At 37.6% G+C, this 24,349-nt stretch overlaps 1 protein-coding gene across 1 annotated transcript in view; it reads left to right on the top strand.

The window, feature by feature from the left end:
* ROBO1 (roundabout guidance receptor 1) overlaps window positions 1-24,349 on the top strand; it is a 146,913-nt gene that overhangs the window by 100,337 nt on the left and 22,227 nt on the right. The window contains exons 18-22 of the mRNA XM_060010477.1: window positions 2,566-2,720; window positions 5,279-5,614; window positions 7,824-7,931; window positions 10,997-11,138; window positions 14,342-14,590. Of these exons, the coding sequence (XP_059866460.1) occupies window positions 2,566-2,720; window positions 5,279-5,614; window positions 7,824-7,931; window positions 10,997-11,138; window positions 14,342-14,590 (990 nt within the window). The remainder of the gene's footprint in view (window positions 1-2,565; window positions 2,721-5,278; window positions 5,615-7,823; window positions 7,932-10,996; window positions 11,139-14,341; window positions 14,591-24,349) is intronic.

Raw genomic sequence — 24,349 nt, 5'->3', positions numbered from 1 at the left:
CCACATAATTATTTAAGTGCATCCGTCCTCTTTTCCTTTGTGACGCAAAACTATCCCCTTAATATAAACTGGAAGTTAAATATGGTTTTTGGGAGCCCTAGTCTCTTTCTTTCCCTGATAATATCTTTTTGAACACAGGAAAAAATAGACAAACCTCACATATATTAGCATGAAAGTATAACAACTAACATGTTATATGATATATATGTATAAAATGGTTGCATTTATATATATATAAAATATGGTAACATTATATAATATTTCCGACATATATTAATCACTATAACCAGCACTGTGTTTTGTTTCTGCTTCATTTCTTATTTTTGGGCAGCTAAATCTGTCTCATACACACTAGATCATCTTAAATACATAAAGATAGCTTGAGAGATTGTTAGTTTCTAAAGACCCTAACACCCTTATCAGAGTAGCTACATATGACCTTGACTTCCTCAGAGTTCTCTGAAATATACCCATGGCATTTTAAGATTCATTATGGGCCAGTAATCATGACTCAACCTTCTTCCCTAGATAATTAGCATTCCAAACAAAAGTCTGAACTGAAAGCTAGGATGTGAATTGTTAATCCTACTTCCTGTTGGAAAGCTCCCATACATATGAAAAGTTCTTTTCAGCCTCTGATGATATCAAAACGTTCACTTTTAAAAGTGTTTTTCTGAGGGAATCGTAGCATGAAAATTTTGTCTATTCCTTTTGAAACATGTAAGACAGGCTTGACCCGTACTTCAAACATCCTATAATATTTCTACAGTATCAAATATGGAGATTTATTTTTAATAACTTAAAAAGTGATAACACACTTTAAGCTCACGAGAAAATAAGGAAAGCTATAGACTACTAGGTGCAGAATTTCTATAACCAACATGGATTTCAAAAGCTCCAGGTATCTGTGATGCAGCTTGCATTTAAATGTTTTACATTTTAACAGGTCAGCAACATGGCTCTTCAAAGCGTATTTTTATCAACAATTTTAATAGTAAATTTATTCAGTTTTAACGGCATTATTCTGAATGTTTAGACTTCAGACCTTACCCCACTCTTCCTTTTATTAAGAATGTTTGAGGATTTTAGGAAAGTTCAGCACTCTCCAGTATATGTGTTTATAGTATTCTGGCTTAGAGTGTGGATTCTACAGACAGACTCCTTGGATTTGAATCCCAGCTCTGCCACTCGCTCACTTTGTGTACCCATGCACAAGTTTCTTAACCTTTCTCAGGTATCTCAGTTTCCTAATCTTTAAAATCTGAATAATAATAGTAACTACTCTGTAGATTATTAGAAAGATTAAATGAGTTAATACATATAAAGGTCAGAACAATGCCTCACACATTGTAAACAAAGGGGAAACGTTCATTATTATTACAGATATATGTATACACACATATATACATATATGTATACAGATATATAACTTATAAATCCATATTTTTCATTTGAAGTGAATTATTCCTCAAATAACCATCATTTGCATAGAAAGTTTCCTCGGTTGATTCTCTGTATGCCAGCATAGGAACCATGGTGAGTGAAATGTCAGGTTCTTGCTTCCCAGGTAAATGAAAGTGTGGTTATTGCACTTTAGCAAAGAAAATGAAAGCATGAAGAAAATCTTTTCAGACTCTGTAGTGCCAGTCTGTTTATTGTGGATCTGATAGTACATGATGCATCGTATCACCTCTTTTGCTGGATTATCCAATGGAGTCAGTATTGGAAAAGGACCTCAGGATTTCCATTCCTGGACTTCAGTCTGTGTCTCTGACACTGGTAGTCCAGGGCTGCCATTAATAACTGCTGATGTACTTTGCATTCCCAATGCACAGTGAAAGAGGATTAACATCTGTCGTGCAAAAAAAAACATGAGCGCTAATATTTCTTACAGTGGACAACGTTTTACCAGATTTAATTCAGTAGCTTTCCTTTGTTTATATAGGATTTAAGGCATCTTACATTGTCACCATCAGAAAATGTTGACAAGCTTACAGAACTGTGCACTGAAACACTGATGAGGCTCTCTGCAAAATGTCACAGAGCCCCAAACTCACTATCTCTGAAACATGGTTTTGAAGAAAACTATGCAAATGTGCTTACTGTGAAGCATCCTTTATCTCAGTAAAGAAGCTTGTTCCATTTTTTAATGTAGTTGTGAGAAGGATCATTATTTTTTAATGGGTCAAAAATTAAGAAATGCAAGCTGTCTTAACGAGAATATTCTTTATGCTACTAAAACACTACAAAATATAAGTATCCACATTTTTTAGATTCCATGTTTGATTTTTAGCCACTGTGACTGAAGGCGGAGTAGAGCATTACAAATGGTACAATATTTGTCTCACTGTTTACAACATAATGGCTCTATAAACTGAGGCATGCCTCCGAACATTACATTATAGTTGCCTTGTCTGTAAAATAAAAGGAATTAGTATATCTTTCAGCATAGTTGACCAAATTATTTGTGAGAATAGTGAGATGAAGAATTTTCTGGAATTCTGAATAGGAAATATCATTTGCTACTTATATAAAACTTGCTTTTATACATATTTTTTTCTTTAGGCCAGGACTTCTCAACATCAGTGAACCTGCCACGCAGCCATGGCTGGCAGACACGTGGCCTAATACTGGGAACAATCACAATGAGTGCTCCATCAACTGTTGCACAGCAGGCAATGGAAACAGCGACAGTAACCTGACCACGTATAGTCGCCCAGGTTAGAGGCACAGAGACAGCTTGATAGGCAAGCTTGGCATTGTTAGGAACAAGCCACGAGGAGATAACTTTCGTTTTCTTCTCCTTAAACTGAAAATGAAATTTAATCAGCATTTTCATGAACTATTAACCATGGTTTAGCAAACTAGCCTGATTCAAATATTTTCTCCATCCCTATATCTCCACACCTCACCCTCCACCCAAAAATGTTTCTCAGTATGCAAAGGGAGAACGGAGAATATAAATCCTAGAATAGATAGCAAATAAGGAAAAATGAAATTATACAAAAGTATTCATCTTCATGAGAATGTATGTAATTATAATTTTAATTGTAGTTATTTATAGTATTTATTTTAAAGATTTTAAGAATAAAGCAGATCAATAGATCTATAGTTTGAGTGAACCAAATTTTTAATAGCAGCAACAATAATAATTATATGGTGGTAAAATAACTTTAAATGAAAGCTAACTGAATTTCAAAATTAGATTTTTATAGTATACTAGTAAATCCTAAGATACATGAATTGTATATCTTTTGCAGGTGTGTATACTAATACTAATTTTGTATTGTGTCTTTTTGGTTCAGAAATATGTGTGGTAAATTGCTCGTTAAAATCTCATGCTAAAACATGACAGTAAAATTCGGATGTAGAATATGCAATATGCAAAGGAAAAAACAGAAAATTACAAATAATTCTTACAAAAAACCTTTTAACGTTCATTCACAATATAGGAAATATAAAAAGAATCATAAAGAATCAAAATATGTGACTATAGAAGTAAAATGGAGTTAAGGAAAAGGGAAATAGGACATGGCATTTAAGTAAAAAGTGTGATACACCATAAAGAACAAATCATAGCCTCCATTGGATATGGATATGGAAATGATATATCCATGTGACCAAGTCCATGTTCTCTAGAGGTCCATATCCTAGTTGTCTAGAAGAAGTGCTCACATAATTATAAGTAAAAGAAAGATTATGCTGAGCCCAATAAAAGAAAAATGACAATATCCATTTAAATTAATATGTAGAGCTGTGTTGTCTAATATGATAGCCTCTGGCTTCAGGTGGCTATTTAAGTTTCAATTTAATAAAGTACCATTTAAAATCCAGTTCCTCATTTGCACTAGCCACATTTCAAGTGGCTAGCTAACCCCATGTGGCTAGTGGCTATCATGTTAGACAATGCAGAATAGAGCGTGTCCATCATCCGAGAGAGTTCTATTGGATATTACTCATATGGAAAGATTAGCAAAGAAAAACGAGATTGCCAAAACCATATTGCCATTAAAAATATTGTTTAACCACTATTATATAAAACTTAATACCTAGAAATTAGAAATAAGAATTACTAAAAGCCAGATTGATCAGATATCCTTGATCCCTGATCATTTGTTGTTGAAATGCAGGGTAGTTGAATTCAGTAGGATAGAGAAGTTGCAGATTTTTCTTAAAACTATATTCATTTTTACATCTTTAGTAGTGACCGTGTTAATTTATCATTTTTTAGGATATCCAGTTGAAAACTTATCCTCAAGGTGACCTGTTAATGTTGTAGCCACTATGAATTAAAATAGTGGTATTTTTACTATTATAACTTGACTAGTTTTTTATTTTAAAAATGTTTCAATTTTAAATGATGATTTAAGTTTTTCCTGCTATTTGAATATTTTCAGCTACAGGCTTTGAATATTTCCTATATATATATATGTATATATATATACATATATATATATATTAGTTATTTCACTCAAATATTTAAAGAAAGGGAAAATTAGAGTGAAATATTAGACATATTAGGTATTATTTCAGGTGTTATTTGATAAATTGCCCTTGCTACTATGATTCATTTTGCCATCATTATTGTCATTTTATACTTCTTGAGGTGTCATTATGAAACCATGAAAAATGATTACATAACATCTTTTCCTGATAATGATTATCCTGCATGACCAAGGGAGAAAACTAATAAAATTCTCCTCAGCACTATTTACTGTCACTTTACCTCTGTTCCTCATATTTTTTGAGTAGAGTTATTTTATAAAATATTGAAATCTCAAGTTCTTTCATCTGAGGGCAGAGGGTTTTTTTTTTTTTTTTTTTTTTTTTTTTTGGTCTGGATTCTTAACCTATAAGCTTAACTAGTAACTTCAAATAGTTCAGTAACTCCAGACTAGAAAATGTTAAGTTGGCACATAAAGATATTCGTGTATATATTATTTAGTGCAATTCCCATTAATGGGGCTGTTAAAGGAAAATTATTTAATTTGGGTGCATTATTTATAAACTGTGTAACATTAGCAGAAGTTCAGAATTATTTAGGCTCCATATAAATTACGTGTCCTCTCTTATTCACTCAATTTTTCTTTAGAAAGAACATTTGACTATGTTCTTTAGAAAGGACATAAGAATATTTGGTCCTTTTTATTCATTATATTTAAGCCCATTTATACTTTATAGAACAGTTTTACTGTGACTCACAAAACTACTTACAAGGAAATTGAAAACGAATAACCATGCAGAATGACTTTTTCCTTTTCCTCTCCATTGCACATAGCTGATTGTATAGCAAATTATAACAACCAACTGGATAACAAACAAACAAATCTGATGCTCCCTGAGTCAACTGTTTATGGTGATGTGGACCTTAGTAACAAAATCAATGAGATGAAAACCTTCAATAGCCCAAATCTGAAGGATGGGCGTTTTGTCAATCCATCAGGGCAGCCCACCCCTTATGCCACCACCCAGCTCATCCAGTCAAACCTCAGCAACAACATGAACAATGGCAGTGGGGACTCCAGCGAGAAGCACTGGAAACCGTCCGGACAGCAGAAACAAGAAGTGGCACCAATTCAGTATAACATCATGGAGCAAAACAAACTGAACAAAGGTGAAGAGCCTTGCCTTTATTCCCATCCTTTTCTGTATTGGCATCCTTAACCCTTCAGCACTACATGCCGAAGCTTGTCTGCAAGTAGCGTGTGAAATCTTTCTTTGGTCGCTAAGGTTTTCTTATTTCTTTGGTTTCAAAATTTCCAGTGTCAAGAAGTTAATTAGCACAACAATAACCTTGGAATATTGATTTTAGAATAATATGTAAGTATTTTCAAATGGTTTGAGATTAATTTAAATTTAATCGTAGGTGAGGGATGGCTCAGGACAATCTTTTATTCATAAGGCAGAGGTACAACCATCACAATACCTCACATTTTAAATAAATAGACTCTCCCATTCTTTCCACTCGAGAATGGAAGGTAATTGCTTCTACATGGTCATATAAACGAATGGCTTTTTTATCAAACTGAAGAAAAATAATTACATTAAACTTGAACTGGAGAAGCGGTTCAGTTTGTTATATTTCTCCTACCTCATGTGGTTACTAAGACTGCTGCAATGTATGATTTCAGAACCTAAATTTCTTTGGGTAACCTGATTTGAAGTCTGTCACGATAGAACCTAAAATAAATTCTTAGTGTTAACTTGTTGCAGCAGAATAATGTTTTATGGCCTGAAGGGAATGTTTCTCTGTTACAATATGGGTGAGTTGGAAGAGATAGGTATTTGATTTCTTTGTAGTCCCTCAGACTACTGCTTTAATAACATGATTTGTAAAGTTAGACCTCTGGAAATAAAGGAATTGCTCCGATTTGAATAGATCAGGACAATTGTGTATGAGTGTCCAGGTAAAGAATACATTTAATTACAGATAATTGGAAACACAGATTTCTTTTTTTTTTAGGTTTGAGTTGGGAACAACTTATCACAGTTGGAGACTGCAAAAAGATAACTTAAGACAAACATTTCATTTAAGTTAGTGTTATATGTTTTAATTTAATAGTACAGTTATCTTGCTTTTTTTCCCAGTTTAAGGAAACATTTGATTGGTATAATAGCCCAATTCAATAAATATTTATTTTTTTAACCATTTTTTTTCCCAAAGTATAGTTGATGTACACTATTATATAAATTACAGGTGTACAATATAGTCATTCACAATTTTTAAAGGTTACATTCCATTTATAGTTATAAAATACTGGCTATTTTCCTTGTGTTGTACAATATGTCCTTGTAGCTTATTTTATAAATAATAGTTTGTAACTGTTAGTCCCCCACCCCTATATTGCCCCTTCCCCTTCCCTCTCCCCACTGGTAACCACTAGTTTTTTCTCTATATCTGTGAGTCTGCTTCTTTTCTGTTATATTCACTAGCTTGTTGTATTTTTTAGATTCCACATGTAAGTGATATCATACAATATTTGTCTTTCTCTGTGTGACTTATTTCACTTAGCATAATATATGAGTTCATGACAAAGACTGACAAAGATGAATAGGAGAGTTTCTGTAATTGTAAAGTTTACAGTGAGAATTCAAACTATTGTCATATTATTCCTGTATAGTATATGGCTTTATTGTGGACTTTGGAAAGGTCTGACAGTCCTCTGTACAAGTATTTCAGAGCTCTGATTTATTGTTTATACTGCTTATAAACAGACTTGGTACGTCAAAGTATAATAAAGTCACTGGAATGCAGCTAGCCTGACAGATTATTACTCAGTACGTTCCAGTGGCGAGTTTATCATTTGGATTTTCACCTCTGCCTAAGTAAGCAGAAGCATTTGTGGGAGACTGAGATACTTCATCTTCTTAACATGGATATATTTTTTATTAGATATAACCTTCCTGGCAAGTTTCAGTTTTATGTTTTATTTTATTATTTTATTTTTTTTTAATGATTCACACACATGACATTTTCCCGATCTCTTGTTATTAAAATTATTTTGTTACTATATTTTTAAAGATAAGAAGTCAAACAAATCTGATTTCTGCCTTAGCTAACTTATAAATATTTTAAAAGAAGAAATAGTCCCTGGTAGGATTCATTCCGGTTCATGTGTAGAAGATGATGCAATGAGTTTGTATTTTATAAATCTTAAAGGAGACATGTTTAAAGATCTTGATTTTTTTTCTTGACCTTTCATTCTGAACACTTATGTACATCTTAGCAGGTGATCAACATGATAGTTTGAAAGCTTAATCGTTGGTAAATGATTGAGGCACCAAAATAAATGTTTACTTTTTTTCCCATCTGAAATGTCTAGATTATCGAGCAAATGACACAATTCCTCCAACTATCCCGTACAATCAATCATATGACCAGAATACAGGAGGATCCTACAATAGTTCAGACCGGGGCAGTAGTACATCTGGTAAGTAAGGGAAACCAAGGAGAAAGCCAATCTCTCCTTTAAAAGGATGGTACATTTCAAGATTACAACTTGAATGCTAGTGATCTGATATGTGTATATGACATGTCTAATCACTTTATATGATTTGAATCTTCCAGGGATGGGTCTTGTCTCTGCCATTGGAGGGACTGTTCGCTCGCTAAACCATTTTTTTTTAACATCCTTATTGGAGTATAATTGCTTCACAATGGTGTGTTAGTTTCTGCTGTATAACAAAGTGAATCAGCTATACATATACATATATCCCCATATCTCCTCCCTCTTGCGTCTTCCTTCCACCCTCCCTATCCCCCCCTCTAGGTGGTCACAAAACACGGAGCTGATCTCCCTGTGCTACCATTTTTTATGTTCTATTTGGTAACAAAGATTGAGGCTCCTATTTTCCTCCTTGTTAAAAACCTTTATTAAAACCAGAAGCATGACTTAATCTTTAAAGGCAGTTGAAACTTTTTTCCATCTCAGCAAAAATATAACTTAAAAATGTTGCACATATAGTTAATCTGCTCAATATGTTACCATTTGAAGGAAGACTATTAAAGCATATAAAATTTGAGTACACTTGAGCAGAATCAAAAACCTAAGCGATAATATCATGAGATTTAGGTACAGTTGGAACCTGCCTCAGTTTATACTCTCTCTACTATCCCTCACTCAGTTCTTGCTCTAAAACCTCGTAAAGCAACTTCCCAACTTCAGTCTTTAAGTGCCTCAGAAGCCACATTGAAGCTTCTTCCCTGTGGTCTTCATGCTGTTGCAGCTGTTTGCCAGCTGTTTTCCTGATAGGGGTTGCAGATGTGAGCTTGCTGGTATTTAAGTCCTGTTTTTCTAATTAAAGACGGTTCATTATTAGAACTAACATGTGGCACCACAACAAGTCATACCACAATGAGAACAAAACCAATTGATCTTGACTCTAGTTTGTTTCTCCAGGAGAGGATAGAAATATTACTTCCTAGCAACTGGATTAAAGTTGCTGGTAGGTGCTTTTAGCCAAATGTCTCTAACTCTCTTCTGTAATGGAGATGGTATTTGCATTTTACCGTCTTCCCTTGACTAAGGCATGCTGATTTGACATTTTCTAGGCTGTGTTTTGTCACTGATTGAAATTGTTTCTATTTGAATTAAGGATCTTAGAAATAGCTCCTATACCTTTCTAGATCTACTCTTGTTCTACTATATATGGTTTGATTTTTTTTTTTTTAACAATCAAATCTTATCAAACAACTTTTTTTTTTCTTTTTCGAAGTAAGTAAACCCTAAAATTAAGGGAAAAATTTCAAGGATGTACTCTTGGGAAAAGTATATGAAATATTTTCATATTTGATATCTCATGGTGTTTCTTCTTTGAATTCTTAGCCACTTAAAGAGAAAAACGTGTCTTAATGGAAAAAAAATGATTTGAGGTTGTTAATATTCAATTGACTTTCTTCATCCCTCAGCTTAGAGACATATGTGGTAAAAAGATACAAAGATGTGAAATCTGATGGTAATTAGGGGAGAGAATGAAGCAATTAAATTAAGTGTAGGAGAGATTTGTGATGTTAGGCCTTTCAGGACAGACGGAGTTGTTACAGTAGATGTATGCCAGGAAGTCAAGAGGAAGGCTCTGGGGATAGTCAACTCCACAATACATGCATAGCCATTCCAATACAGGACAACTGAGTGGAGGAAGAGAGAATGGAGACACATAAGCAGAAGCCTGACCGTCATAATTTATGAATAACAGCATGTCCCTCAGCCCACACTTGGTGCAGTAACATACCAGTGCAAGAACATCTGGCTTAACAAACACTGCCATTAGAAAATTTCCAGGTGACTTAAAAAAAAATAAGGCTCACTGAATATACTCAGACTTGGTTTCATGTACCATGTAACTTGGAGCTGTTTCGGAAAGGTTTAAAAAAAAAAGATCAAGACAATTCACTGAATTTAAGGGATCATATGAGAAAAATAATTATAGACTCATTGTCTATAATTTACATAAGAATCTAAAATGTATCATATTGGAGGAGGAGGATAAAGACCATTTTATCCCCAAATATCTTTTGACCTAAAATTATTTTAGAACGAATATACCAAAATGTGCAGCTACCTATGTTTAAAGAATATGCCAAATCTAATATCAGAACATTGGGGAACTTGGATAATTGAGCTATTCTGAATGTCTCTGAATGTTCAAGCAACATTATTTCACTCTAAGCCATAATTTTATAGAAACAGTGGCTAAAAACATTTCTGTTCCTTTTTTTTTTTTTTGCGGTACATGGGCCTCTCCCTGTTGTGGCCTCTCCTGTTGTGGAGCACAGGCTCCGGACGCGCAGGCTCAGCAGCCATGGCTCACGGGCCCAGCCGCTCCACGGCATGTGGGATCTTCCTGGACCGGGGCACGAACCCGCGTCCCCTGCCTCGGCAGGCGGACTCTCAACCACTGCACCACCAGGGAAGCCCCATTTCTGTTCCTTTTTAAAAATCATTTTTCTGCTTCTTTTGTTGTTAGATATATTAGTTCTTCCAGCAATTACTTTCACCTGCACCTGCCTTTCTGACAAAAACGAGTAATTTCATTATGCCTAAAACACTTCAATGGACAAGTACAAATTATATATACTCAGTGATTTAATGCAACAGTGGAAATGTAATAGATCGCATCTGTATCATATTGTATTTTAGGTTCCAGCAATTAAATAATAGAAAGGCAATTCAGAAAATATGTCTTCAGCTCATTTGTTTTAGATGATAATCCATAATGCAATTAATTGCTGTAAGAAGATCACTATTAATGATATGACTTGTGAAATTCATTTATGATTTTATTGCTTTTTCCCTGTTTATTTTGCAGTTAAACTTGGCAATATTCTGCGTCTTCTATCGTACAAAGTGCTGTTTAAAATTAATGAAGAAGAGTGTGTTTATCTCTCTCTATATATGAATCATAAGGTCATATTTACAGAAAATAATTAACCTGTGGATAATAGAAAAGATTTAAAGTCCAGAAGTAAAAAACTTGCATTTTATTTCTTTTCAAGGGAGTCAAGGGCACAAGAAAGGGGCACGGACACCCAAGGTACCAAAACAAGGTGGCATGAACTGGGCAGACCTGCTTCCTCCTCCCCCGGTGCATCCACCTCAGAGCGCTAGTGAAGAGTACAGTATTTCTGTAGATGAAAGGTAAGAGGGATTTAGAACAGAGGTAAGTGGAATAATATGATTCCTTAAACCCATGTTAAGTAATTGTTAAACTCGATCACCAAGGGAGACTGACTCCTAGGGTCCATGAACATCTGTCTCTGAATAAAACATTTGTCTCTGAGCTACTGATAGCTCAGCACAGCTTAAAAACCTTCCTCAGTGTTGCCAGAAAAAGGAATTTGCATCTTGGAAGCTTCTTTTGAAACTAAGAATCATGAGTTGAATACACACACACACAAACACACACACACACACACACACACACACACACACACACACATCTATACACACACATAGTTTACATATTTATATTTAAAAATATTTTACATTGTATACACATAGTTTACACGTATGATCATGAATATATATGAATTTATATGAGATCACATATATATCACTCTCTGTATATGATTTTGTATTTTTCAAATATCAGAACTTCTGTTGCACATCTCTAAATTTTCATAAAATAATTGTATGGATTTATACCACAGCCACAGTATCCTGAAAACTGTTTCTTCTTAGATATTATCACATTCTGCTGAAAACTGTAGAAATTTAAGCTTATTGAATTGTCTCTCTCAAGGATTTTACAAGTATAAATAATCCACACGATTATCCACAATTAGGAAGTGAGCGTGCTTCTTCCTCACTCCAGATTCTGTAGAACTGGACATGGTCCCGCCCAGCAAAACAAAACAGCAGCTTCACTAGTGTGATCCGTGGAGAATTAACACAAAAAATACAAATCGACCTGAAAATAGTCTTTTTAATGACTATTATAGAAATGAAGACATTGTTCCTTCATCCTCCACAAAAAAACAAAAACAAAACAAAACACAGTTTTACAGTTCCAACTATGCCAGGAAACAAAGTCTCTGTACTTTAATTTTCCAATCACTGAATTAGCGAGTACTGTGCCATGCTCCTAGGAGAAATGCAGGGTTAGGTTCCTGCAAGCCTCTGGTCACAACATTTTTGTCAGTCCATCCATACATAACCTTGTTTTATGTGTGTTTTTGTTTAAAGACACCCTATTTAATATGTATTGTTGATTCATTAACATTGAATTCACAGCCAATGTCACTGTAAGTCATTCCTGAACAAGGCTTATCTAATACACATATTTTCTCCATAAAGGCACATCACAGCCTTCTTGCCCTGGGAACCCTAGACATCCCTAAAGCACTACACTTGGGGGTCATTTTAAACAGGGAACTCACCAACATAATGCAAAAAAAAAGAAAAAAAAAAAAAGAGAGTGAACAACATGGCACTATAGGCCATGAAAAGGAGCTGAAACAAGAAGGTGGAGTGTTGTCTTGTTTGACCTCAGCTAGGAATGTATGCGTCAGGTGACTCAAATTTTTTGCCTCTCTGCACATGTCCATGAATGACCACAAAAGTGCTATGGGTATTGACTTTGGGTTACAAACATTTCTTAGCAAGTAGGTGAATCTGCAAATATGGAATGTGCAAATAACCAGGATTGGCTATATTTTAAAAAATTCATTTCCTGGGCTATACTAACAACATTCATTACTATTTTAGTCCACCAAAAATAGGAATAAAATGAAATAAGTCAATATAGTTTAACAAAAAATAAAAAACAGGGATGCAGCCGTGCCCGAAAAAGAAAGGCTGATTCTGAGGAGAATGAAGCTTTCCTGTTTTTGTTTTGTTTTGTGGTATGCGGGCCTCTTACTCTTGTGGCCTCTCCCGTTGCGGAGCACAGGCTCCGGACGCGCAGGCTCAGTGGCCATGGCTCACGGGCCCAGCCGCTCTGCGGCATGTGGGATCTTCCCGGACCTGGGCATGAACCCGTGTCCCCTGCATCAGCAGGCGGACTCTCAACCACTGTGCCACCAGGGAAGCCCACTGCTTTTGTTTTTGAGCTTAACGAATGAGAAGTTTCTCAATCAAGACGAGGGGTTTTTTGGACATTGAGACCACAGAGGGATGTGGACTAACATGAGAACTAATATGAAACACATGGTAGAGAGTGAGAGGAAGCTGGGAAGGCAAGTGTAAGCCAGATTATACAGGTACTTGAATGCCTTATTTAGGTCCTCGTATTTTATCCTCTAGGCAATTAAAGAGCCATTTATTACTTTAAAGCAGGTGAATAACCAGAGAGTGATGCATATTATAATAAAGTAATTTTGGAAACAATGTGAGGAGAGAAAAAGGAATCGATTTTAGAGATTTTTTTTAGAAGTAGAATAGAAATGAACTGGGGAACAGTTTGAGGTAGGAGAGAGAGAGAAATGTCAGGATGAATACAAGATACCTAGGAAACACAGGAAAAAGTGTCCGAGAGGAATATGGTAGGATTAGTTCAGTTAAAGAAGATACAAAGAAATCATGTTATATGAGCATCAACTTTCCTGAGTTCTGGTAAACAAGTCAGGTGGTGGAGAATGAACAAGAGAGAGGGGTAACATGAACACAATTTATATAATGCGTTAAGTTACTTCCATTCTAATTAATAACCATATGGCCTGAGGTAAAAGAGAAAGTCATGAATGTTCCCCAGATCCATTTAGAGCTTCCACACAGCTCTAGCAGAGGAGTAGAAGGGACATTTTATTGTTTATTGATTATTTTATTTATTGTGTTTTTCATTCAGCATCCTAAACGCAAGCCATGTACTTTACAAAGTACTATGTACTTTATTTTGTGCTCAACTGAAGAAATAGTGATCTATTATAATTTTAGAGGAAAAGTGGGTTGTATTGGACTAATAACTTGATCTCCAGTGTACCTCCCTCTGAAGGGATTTTCAAGAGTCATTTTTCACAGAGGTTAGCATATCATCTTTGGATTATTTGCAAGACCGTCCTTGAGTCATCCTTTAGAGATCATGTTGAGTTGGAGGGATAGACTATATCAAACACTTTTGGGGTTTACTAAATTAAACTATGTTAAATAGATTTCTTTATTGCATGACTTCTCAGAGCCTGTAATGAGCCAATTAAATTGTAATCCCTCAGAGAAAAAAATGTTATATATAACAATTCACACACATTTATGACAGTGAACTATTTTTTTTAAACAATACCTTCTTAACGTGGCCAGAAGATTCAGATTTCAAAAGCAATCCAAAGTTGATATTTCACTAACTATACAAATAGTTTATTTGAATAACCTGAAGTCAATCTAAGTGTCCTTATAATTTGTTTTAGCTATGACCAAGAAATGCCATGTCCTGTGCCACCAGCCAGGATGTATTTGCAACAAGGTGAACTAGAAGAGGAGGAAGATGAACGAGGCCCCACTCCTCCTGTGCGGGGAGCTGCTTCTTCTCCAGCTGCCGTGTCTTACAGCCATCAGTCCACTGCCACTCTGACCCCCTCTCCACAGGAAGAACTCCAGCCCATGTTACAGGATTGTCCAGAGGAGATCGGCCACATGCAGCACCAACCCGACAGGAGGTACGTTGCTACCAGTCTTTACTGACAAATCAGATAATTTCCACTCCTAAGTGGCATTTACAGAATGCTATTACATGAAGTAATTTTCAGGTCACATGGGGCTTTTTTCCAGTATCATCACACAGTATGCCTTGGTAATTAGCATATCAAGTAATATTGTTGATCAGAACATTAGATTAATTGATCCCAGTGAACTTGCAACCATAAAATAATGTGCCTTAATTCTCACCCACTTATGATAATTGCATTCATAAACAGGTGGAGATCATGTAGTAAATATATGGGTTGCTAATCTTGTAACATTTTATTGATGATTTTGTATTTTAGTTTTCTTTATGCATGGGCATATCACTTCTTTAGTCTGTGAAGAATAGATTTTTCTCCTTTTATTTTTTGTTTTTAATAACTTTTTTTTTTTTGGCTGCGTAGGGTCTTCCTTGCAGCGTGCAGGCTTCCCTCTAGTTGTGATATGCGGGTTTTCTCTTCTCTAGTTGTGGCGCGTGGGCTCCAGGGCACGTGGGCGCTGTAGTTTGTGGCACGCAGGCTCTCTAGTTGAGACGCACGAGTTCAGTAGTTGTGGCGCACAGGCTTAGTTGCCCCGAGGCATGTGGGATCTTAGTTCCCCGACCAGGGATCCGAGCCCTCATTCCCTGCATTGGAAGGCGGATTCTTTACCACCGGACCACCAGGGAAGTCCCTCTCCTGTCTTTGAAAATTAAGTCTGCAGAATGATTTGTTCTTTCATAGCTGTAATGTTACAGAAGCATGAATTTGGTATATTCATTTTGTGTTGACTCAGGTACATTTATTTTGATTGAATGTTAGGTTGCAGTCCTTTTGTCCAAGCTACTTAGTAGTGTGTGTTTGTGTGTGTGTGTGCATGTGTGTTTCCTAGACTTTCTTTAACCTATATGTTCAGCATTGCTAACGAGTACATTTTTGTTTTGCACAAATCCTTCACTTGGCATTTCTACCACATAAAAGCTATTGCTGCATCATGTCAGCACTTCTCTCACTATTGATGATCTTGTTTGTACTATTTTATTGCCCTTGACACATTACATATATATTACTTTCTGTATTCCTAATATCATTTGAAACTAAGTATATTATTTGCCCCAGAAGATCTCCTTCAATATTCTTGAATGAATAACAAATTCTGGTTTATGCTGCTTGAATTCTGTAGGTTCAAATAGAATTTGCAGTGTTTATTAACTATTCTACGAGTAAGAGGTTATTGCCAAATTTAACTCATATACTCTCTAAAATGAAGGAAGCAGTTAAATTTTCTTCTGTGTGGCAAGGGGGAAGTTGGATTGCCAGACATTTAACTTTAGTATTATTAACTCATGGAACTTCAGGAATATTGAGAATAAATAAGGCATCTCTTTTCCCTATTAAGGTCACAAGCATCTCTGCCACTCTTATTCGGAGAAGATGAGACGCTAATAGAGGCTGTTAGCTCTAAAATACCTCAACATTCTTTTCTCATTCTTTCAAATTACCTATTTCCTCACCATCCTCCTCTGTGTTACAAGTGGTACACCCAGTCTTCCTGGCCAGCTCTTCTTTTGTGTTCCTTATGTCATCCTCTTCACCTTTCTTGATCACGATCAAAAAGCAGCTTATCTATCTTGACTTTTCAGCCTCTTTCTCTTCATTCAATCCTTTCTCTTCACTGTTAACCCTACTGCTTTTTTGGGGGGAGTATAATTGCTTTACAGTGTTGTGTTAGTTTCTGCTGTACAATGCAGTGAATCAGCTATATGTATACATATATCCCCTCTCTCTTGGACCTCCCTCCCAGCGCCCCCCATCCCACCCATCTAGGTCATCACAGAGCACCGAGCTGAGCTTCCTGTGCTGTATAGCACGTTCCCACTATCTATTTTACACATGGTAGTGTATATACCTTACTACTTTTTAAACTTTCCTTAGCCTCCCCTTCCAGTCACCCTGCTCTTTTTCTCTCCTACTCTGTAGGATTCTTTTTTATTATTTTTTTTTTTTTTTTGCGGTACGTGGGCCTCTCACTGTTGTGGCCTCTCCCGTTGCGGAGCACAGGCTCCAGACGCGCAGGCTCAGCAGCCATGGCTCATGGGCCCAGCCGCTCCACAGCATGCAGGATCCTCCCGGACCGGGCCACGAACCTGTGTCCCCTGCATCTGCCTCAACCACTGCGCCACCAGGGAAGCCCTGTAGGATTCTTTAATCACTTCTACCTTCCTAATTCTTTTTCACACCTCAGCCCCCTGTATGCTGGCTTATACTATTTTGCTTCCATCAGGCTTCGGAAGGTAACCTCTTAATCGTCAGTCTAGAGGCTTCTCTGTCTTTATTACACTTACGCTTTCTGCAGTGATAACAATTTTCTGATTTCTTGTGAGAATTAAATGAAATCGTGTATATAAAGTATCTAAAGCAGGATAAGTATTCAACAAATATTAGTTCCCTACTGTCCTCACCCTTATGCTGTCATCCTTACATTTGGTTCAAGTATTACTTATATTCTGATGGCTTTCGCATTGATTTCGCCAGCCCAGCCCTTTTTCTTGAGCACTACCGTGATATTTTCAGTTGGACATCTCAGACTACACATGTCTGAAATCAAATTCTTTTTCTTTGCACTTGACCTTTCAAACTTGTTCCTTTTCCTCCTTTATTGGCTATCTTGTTTAGAATCATTAATCCTTATTTATTTGACCAACATATTAAAAATAAAAGAGCCAAGGGAATAGGCAAAAAAATCACAAAGAATTGTGATTTTGAAATCAGTGTAATTATCTTATAGTTTGATTTCTTCTGTTATCTTCCTACCATTCCCCAAAGTAAGTTATTCACCAAGCCCCTTCTTTTCTAACTCCAAAATATCTCTTGATTTTGTTCCTATGTTTCCATTCCTAGAATCCCAGGGCAGGCCCTCAGTCCCTGTCTCTTGAAATATTGCTACATCCTTGACCTGACCACTTTTCTTCTCTCTCCCCTTTTGTGTCCACTCTCCACATTATCTTACTTTACCCCCCAGTCTGGTAATGTTACTCCCCATTCAGAGTCAGCTCTTACGTTTAGCCCAGTATTCAAAGCCTTTTACAATCCTTTTTCCTTTACTTACCTCTTCCCTCCCAACCCCTCCACACACCCTCTTTTCTAATTAGTCTGTTTGAAATTCCCTGTTGTCTTAACTCACCAACAGCCTGTCAGCAATGCCACTCTCCGGCCCACAGAGGGCTAGCAGGAGGGGCAGGCCGCTCTTGCCTTTCATGACTGTCCCCAAAATCCTTAGCGCCCTCACTAAGCACATGCGTCTTGGTACATATTGTTTCTTTGATTGCCTGGTGAACACTTCTCATCTTTCCAAGTCCTGTTCAAATGCACCGCCTGTGCAACTTTCTTCTTGTTGCCTGGCAAAAATTAACTAATCTTTCTCTTTACTCTTGACAGTGGTCTGTTCACAGCTCTGCTACCACACTAATCAGGTTTTCACGTTGCATTAGCATTGGCTGTTTGCATCTGTTTCCTTATTTAAATTAAAAGCTCTTTGAGAGCAGAGCTCAAGTCCTACTCACGTCATTGAGTTCCACAAAGCCTTCTTCAGTAAGTATCTGATGGATGCAATCTGATACTAGAGGAGTTGACTGACTCCCTGCTGTTTTGGCGGGGGTGAACTCAAAGTGAACAGGTGTAATTGGGAAATGCATTGGGTATCTGCCCTCAAAATCCTCTCTGACTACATTCAGCCTTTTTTTTAAAAGGTATGACTTTCAGTCTATGAAGGTAGAATATTAATAACACTGGGCACTAATATGAAGTAGATGAAAGCCCATTAAACAAAAAACTATTACTGCTCTTTTATGCTGAAGGTATATTCTACATGTTTACCATAGAAATTTTTGAAAATACATAGAAACAAAATGAAAATACAAAAGTACCAATGATCTATGTTGTCAGAAATTGTCACCATTAAGAACTCAGGGGCTTCCCTGGTGACACAGTGGTTGAGAGTCTGCCTGCCGATGCAGGGGACTCGGGTTCGTGCCCCGGTCCGGGAAGATCCCACATGCCGCCGAGCTGCTAGGCCCGTGAGCCACGGCCGCTGAGCCTGCGCGTCCGGAGCCTGTGCTCCACAATGGGAAAGGCCACAACAGCGAGAGGCCCGCGTACTGCAAAACAAACAAACAAAAAAAGAACTCAGTAAAGATCTTTTCTGTTCTTTGTCTCTACATGTACTCACACTGCTTTGAATTTGTGATATGCCAATATAATTTTATAAGGTATTTTTTTCACTGAACAGTGAATTTTTCCATGCCAATTACAGTTTAGATACTCACGTTAAACAAATGTATACTGCAATTTATTTAAACAATTCCTTAATATTGGGCATTTAAGTCATGTCCACCTTTTTGATACTATATATAATGCTGTAATTCCCATCTCTAAGTCTTTGAGTCAAGCCTCTTCTCAAACCTTTAACCTATTTGGATGCCTACCCCATCAGTAGATGACTTCTGTTTCTCATCATCCTGCCACTCCCCTCATGATGCGCTCATTAAAGATAGGCAGGTATTTCTCTACAGATTTCATTCTAGAGAATCAGACCCTTATATCCAAGTACCTGTTCCTGCAGATTTTTACTGCTTGAATATCACTCAGAGCAATACATGTATCTCCAGCCATAAAGGCACTTCCCTACCTCCTGCAGCCATTTTCTCTTGCCTGTATTACTATAATGGTCCATAAGTGGTCTTTGTTGCCTTTAGCCTTGCCCTTTCTTCAATCTAATCTTCTTGCTGCAGACTGTGCAGAGGCATTTTCCTAAAATGCGACACTGATCAAGTCTCTCCATTGCTTAAAATCTCTCAATGACTTCTCATTTCCCTTAGAATAAAGGCAAGATTCCTTAATGTAGCAATCAAGGCCCTTTGTGACCTGACCGCTGCATGCCTTCCTTTGCCTACCCATTGCCACTCCCCTCCTCCCTGTTCCTGTTGCCTTTACTCTAAGTTTCTTCCAGTTCCTGGAATGACCAGTGCTCTTGATCTTGGGTGGCCTCAGCCTGCAGCAGCTTGAAGAAGGATTGCGGTTCCCCGGCCAGAGACCGAAGTCAGGCCGCAGCAGAGAGAACGCTGAATCCTAGCCACTAGACCACCAGGGGCCAGTGGCAAGGCCAGGGACAAATAAATTTCCACAAAGAGACAGAAAGTAGTGAAACAAGTAAAGTGTTTATTAGAGGGAAAAAGAGTACGTGTGAATAGGCACACACAGGCGGGCTCAGAGAGAGAGTTGCACCATCGTGGTAGTTTGAATCTCTTACGTGGGGCATTTCTTCCGGGTTTCCTTTGGCCAATCATCTTGCTTTGCCTGGCTCTGAGTCAGTATTTGGTTTATTTCAGGGTCCTCCCATGTGTGCGTGTGCATCTCTTAGCCAAGATGGATTCCAGCGAAGAGGTCTGTGGGTAGGTTGACATTGCTTACTATGGGGTGGCGCCCCCCTGCATTTTTGTCCTTCAAGGAGCCTTTCTGTATGTGTGTGTAGTCGGGAAGGTCTCCTTGACTTGGAGAATGAGGAATATGTGGTCTCTTTATCTCTCATCTGGGCAGCGCTCAGCTTCTCCTCCCTCCTGCTATTGTCTTCATCTTGGTATATCTGTCCACAGGGGACAAACTCCAGGCGCTCAGCCTGGGGCCTATCTATCTCCTGCCTCACTCTCAACCACTTTGAGGTCTTACCACTTGCCTTCTCATCTTCCTGGGACACCATTATCCCCTCTCTTTTTTTGGAGCTAACACTTACATATCCTTTAGATCCAAGATTAAATGGCAGATGCTCTCATTAGAATCTTTCCCTGATGTCCCAGCTCTGAGATTGAAGCCAATTCTATGTGTTCCCAGCGTGCCCTAGATATCTTCTGTCGTGGAGCTTTGTGAATACTGCATTACCATTGCGTATTTAATTAATTGTCTCCTCCTCTAGACTCTAAGTCCCTTCAGGCAAGGAACATATCTATTTTATTTAGCTGAATTTCTAGCATAGTCCCTAAGTTCCTGTTTCTATTGCTGCCTACAAATTACACTAAAACATAATCACCTAAAACCGTTTTGTTTTACTCACAACTCCATGAGTCAGGAATTCTGAAAGGATTCACCTGGGCAATTCATCGCCAACCCACATGGCTTCCTCTGGTCTTTGGGGCTGTGAGATCAACTTTGAAGTGAGTTTCTTCACTTACATGCCTGACGTTTCAGTGCTCCGTGACCTCTCTCTGGCTCCTTATGGAGTCTTATCCTCCAGGGGCTCTCCACCACAGCCCAGGCTTCTCGTGACATGGCGATCTCAGCGGAGTGGCACTTCTTACGTGGCAGGGAAAGGAAGTTGCCAGGCCAGTTAAGAGCTACACTCAGAACTGGCACAGTCTCACTTCTGCCACGTTCTGTGGTCAGAGCAGTCACAGGGTCCACCCAGACTCAGGAACTTAGAACTAAACTCCTTCTCTCGATGGAGGGATAGCAGGTTCTCATCCCAGAAGAGCATTGTGGATGGAAGATATTGTTATGGGCATCTTTGCAAAATACTGCCACGGACTGATACATAGTTAGCTTTACTAAGTATGAGTGCCTTAAAATCGAATCCTTCCATGTCTTAAAGTATAATCGGTAAACCATTCCCTAAGCCGTGTCCTTGTGATCCCTTTGGTCTCAGAACCTAAAAGTTCCTTCACCATAGTTAGTACACAGTAAAGAATGAATACATTTTTTACTTTTTTTGCGGTTTTTTTTTGGTTTTTTTGTGGTATTCGGGCCTCTCACTGTTGTGGTCTCTCTCGTTACGGAGCACAGGCTCCGGACGCGCAGGCTCAGCGGCCATGGCTCACGGGCCCAGCCGCTCCACAGCATGTGGGATCTTCCCAGACGGGGGCACGAACCCGTGTCCCCTGCATCGGCAGGCGGACTCTCAACCACTGCGCCACCAGGGAAGCCCCGTTTTTTACTTTTATGTTTACTGATTAGGGGCATTATAAATAGTGTAATGAATAAGAAATTACTGAGCTAAAACCATTATAACTTTGCAATACTTAACTAGATAAGTATTTCATACTTGCATTATTATGGATATTACAGTTTGGGCATTCTCATTAGCTTCTGAGATATTCCATTTTTTGTCCAAAACTAGATAAACTAGATGACCAGCATAATAGGAATCTTCTCTCTTTTCAGACAATAACTATGAAAATAATAAAATTAAATGTATTTACATATACTGTTTTCAAAAGTGTCTGGTGCTATTGAGTTTACTGTAGTTGATATTTAGTGAAAAAAATCTCTTGAAAAGTAAAAGTAAATTTTATGTATGGAACAGGAAATTTATAGATATTTTATTACTGTAGATGAACTGAGTATGATATAATTGGAAGGAAAAGAAAGAAGGCCAAGAAAAATTAAATATTTTGTCTGTTTACAAACCAGTTAATGATTAATTATACAAAGTATTGAAACTATACCAGTTTTTAAAAAAAATCTCAAAGGTATGTATTTTCCCCCTTCCATCTTTTGCCTGGTAAATGCTATGTGGTAAACTATATAAATACCTGCTTTCATAAATCAATGGACTTTTTCCCTTCTTCTCTTGAACATGCTTATGAAGGCATCATTTTTGCAGGAGCCTAGAGTGTTGTGATTAGCAGCCATGTAGCTGTACATTATTTCAGAAGACATTGAAACCCCTCAGGGGGAAAAACTGAGAGGGTTGAGGTTCATTTGTGGCAAGTCCCACTTGAGTGCCGCATCTTGAAATAGCTTTGTGTTTTCAAATAGAGTATATTACATATTTCAAACCGTACAGGTTTATCACACGTTCCCTGGGCTTGCCTTGTTTACAGATGGCTTGAATAAATTTTTCTGTCTTTCCTCAGCATTTGTACAGGGTGGTAGTAGTTAAAAGCCAGCCCTTATTTAACATGAAGATGTTTCTGCTTCACAGAATGTGAATTATCCAAATACAACAATGCTAGCATCCTTTCATTGTGAAGTTGGCTGTCTTACATCCCTTCACTGATGGTCAAAATAGTCCCTTTTGTGCTAAAAAGTCTTACATGTATTTAAAAAAGAAGTTTCTTGTATTTTGGGTGTGCCTGCTGACAAAGACTGTAAATTGACTTTTAAGTATGGTATTTTATAACAATCCAAATTAAATAAAGGTTTTCATCCTGTGTGTGTAACACACTCCATATTGAAACAATTATCCATTTTAATCTCTTAAATAACTTCAGCTTTGGCATATTCTTCATGTTTCTTCTAGTGCCACACACAGATGCATTAGAAACGACCCAGAAATGAAAAATAACACATTATACTGAAGAACTGTGTATGTGTATATATATCACATATGTATATATATATGTGTATGTGTGTATATATGTGTGTAATACCACCATTCTTAGAGGAAAGGCCATGGCCTTGGAAATGGAATGTGGGATTAAATTCTAAATTTGATACATACTAGTTGTGGGAACTTTGGCAAGGTCCTTAATTTCAATGGCCTCTGAATTTCAATCTCCTTATCTGTTAAAATAATAAAAAAATAAGTACCCTGGAAAGTTGTTGAGAAAATTAAATGAGTTAACGTTGTAAAATACTTAGCTGCAAAGTAGGTGCTCAATAAATTAGTTAACTGTAGTATTTTAGTAATCATTCATTTTTAATGCTTTCCATTTGTGTTAATAAAACATGTTTATTGAAGTGCCTCAATTCATTGGGATAAAAAGCACAACACTTTTTTCTTCGAACAACTGCCATGCCACCCTAACCACTGTGCTATATTGAACTTCCATTTCCCTCTCTGTAGCAGGTCCCTAAGTTCGATCTTGACCAGATCCTATATGATTTTTTTTGTTTGTTTGCTTTTTTTTAGTTTAAGACCCGGTCCTGTTAATTTTAAAACCATAATCATGCATTTCCAGATTTTTTTGCAGATTGCACATGCCTGTGGCCATGGTGGCATGGAGTAATGGGTGTGTTCTGTTTTTAATCACTTCCTTCCTCACTCTTCCCAGTGCATTCTCCCAAGCGCTAAGGCGAGGAAAAGGGCACATAAAAAGAGCAAAGTAGATGAGGATCTGGTCTTCTCTTTGGTTAGCCCGACTGACTGTTCTGTCTCATCTTGCTCTCTGAGTATCACAAGAATGGTGAGGGAAGGGGGCTGGCACCAACTTCCTCCACTGATGAAGGACTCAGTCCTGGACAGCATCGATAGGCATTTGTAGTCCTTGAACAATTTAGCCACATCTTCAGATGGACTACCAGTGAGTGGCATTCATGCCATATCTCTCCTAGCCTCCCAAGCCATAGGGTCACCAGATTACACTAGATCCTAATGTCACTTACCCTCCAACACTAGTGCTCAGGTCGGCAGGCTTATTTGGAATCTATCCTCTTTACTTCTCAGGAGCACAGAATTTGATGAGGTGTTGTCATGACTCTTCCAAATGATATTCCCCTTATGTCATCTTTTTAACCTTGCTTAGAGAGCACTGGGACTGTTGAGCACATCACTAAGTAGTCCTCCAAGTGGAAATCACTATATGTATCCCTTTTTTCAGGCACTTTCCTAATTAGGAGTTAATCTCTTGGCATTCTCCAGCCTTGGGAATAGCTTATTTCCACAAACCTTGCTTTCCACTAATGTCCAAAAGCTCTCTACCTTCTCAGTCATCTTATATTCACTGTGTGTGATGGTGTTGGAGGGTAAGAGGACTGCTTTTCACT

This window comes from Delphinus delphis, chromosome 4 (assembly GCF_949987515.2).
Source record: "Delphinus delphis chromosome 4, mDelDel1.2, whole genome shotgun sequence".
Taxonomy (NCBI): Eukaryota; Metazoa; Chordata; class Mammalia; order Artiodactyla; family Delphinidae; genus Delphinus; species Delphinus delphis.
The sequence above is the reverse complement of the archived record's forward strand: the minus strand, read 5'-3'. Positions and strand labels throughout refer to the sequence as shown.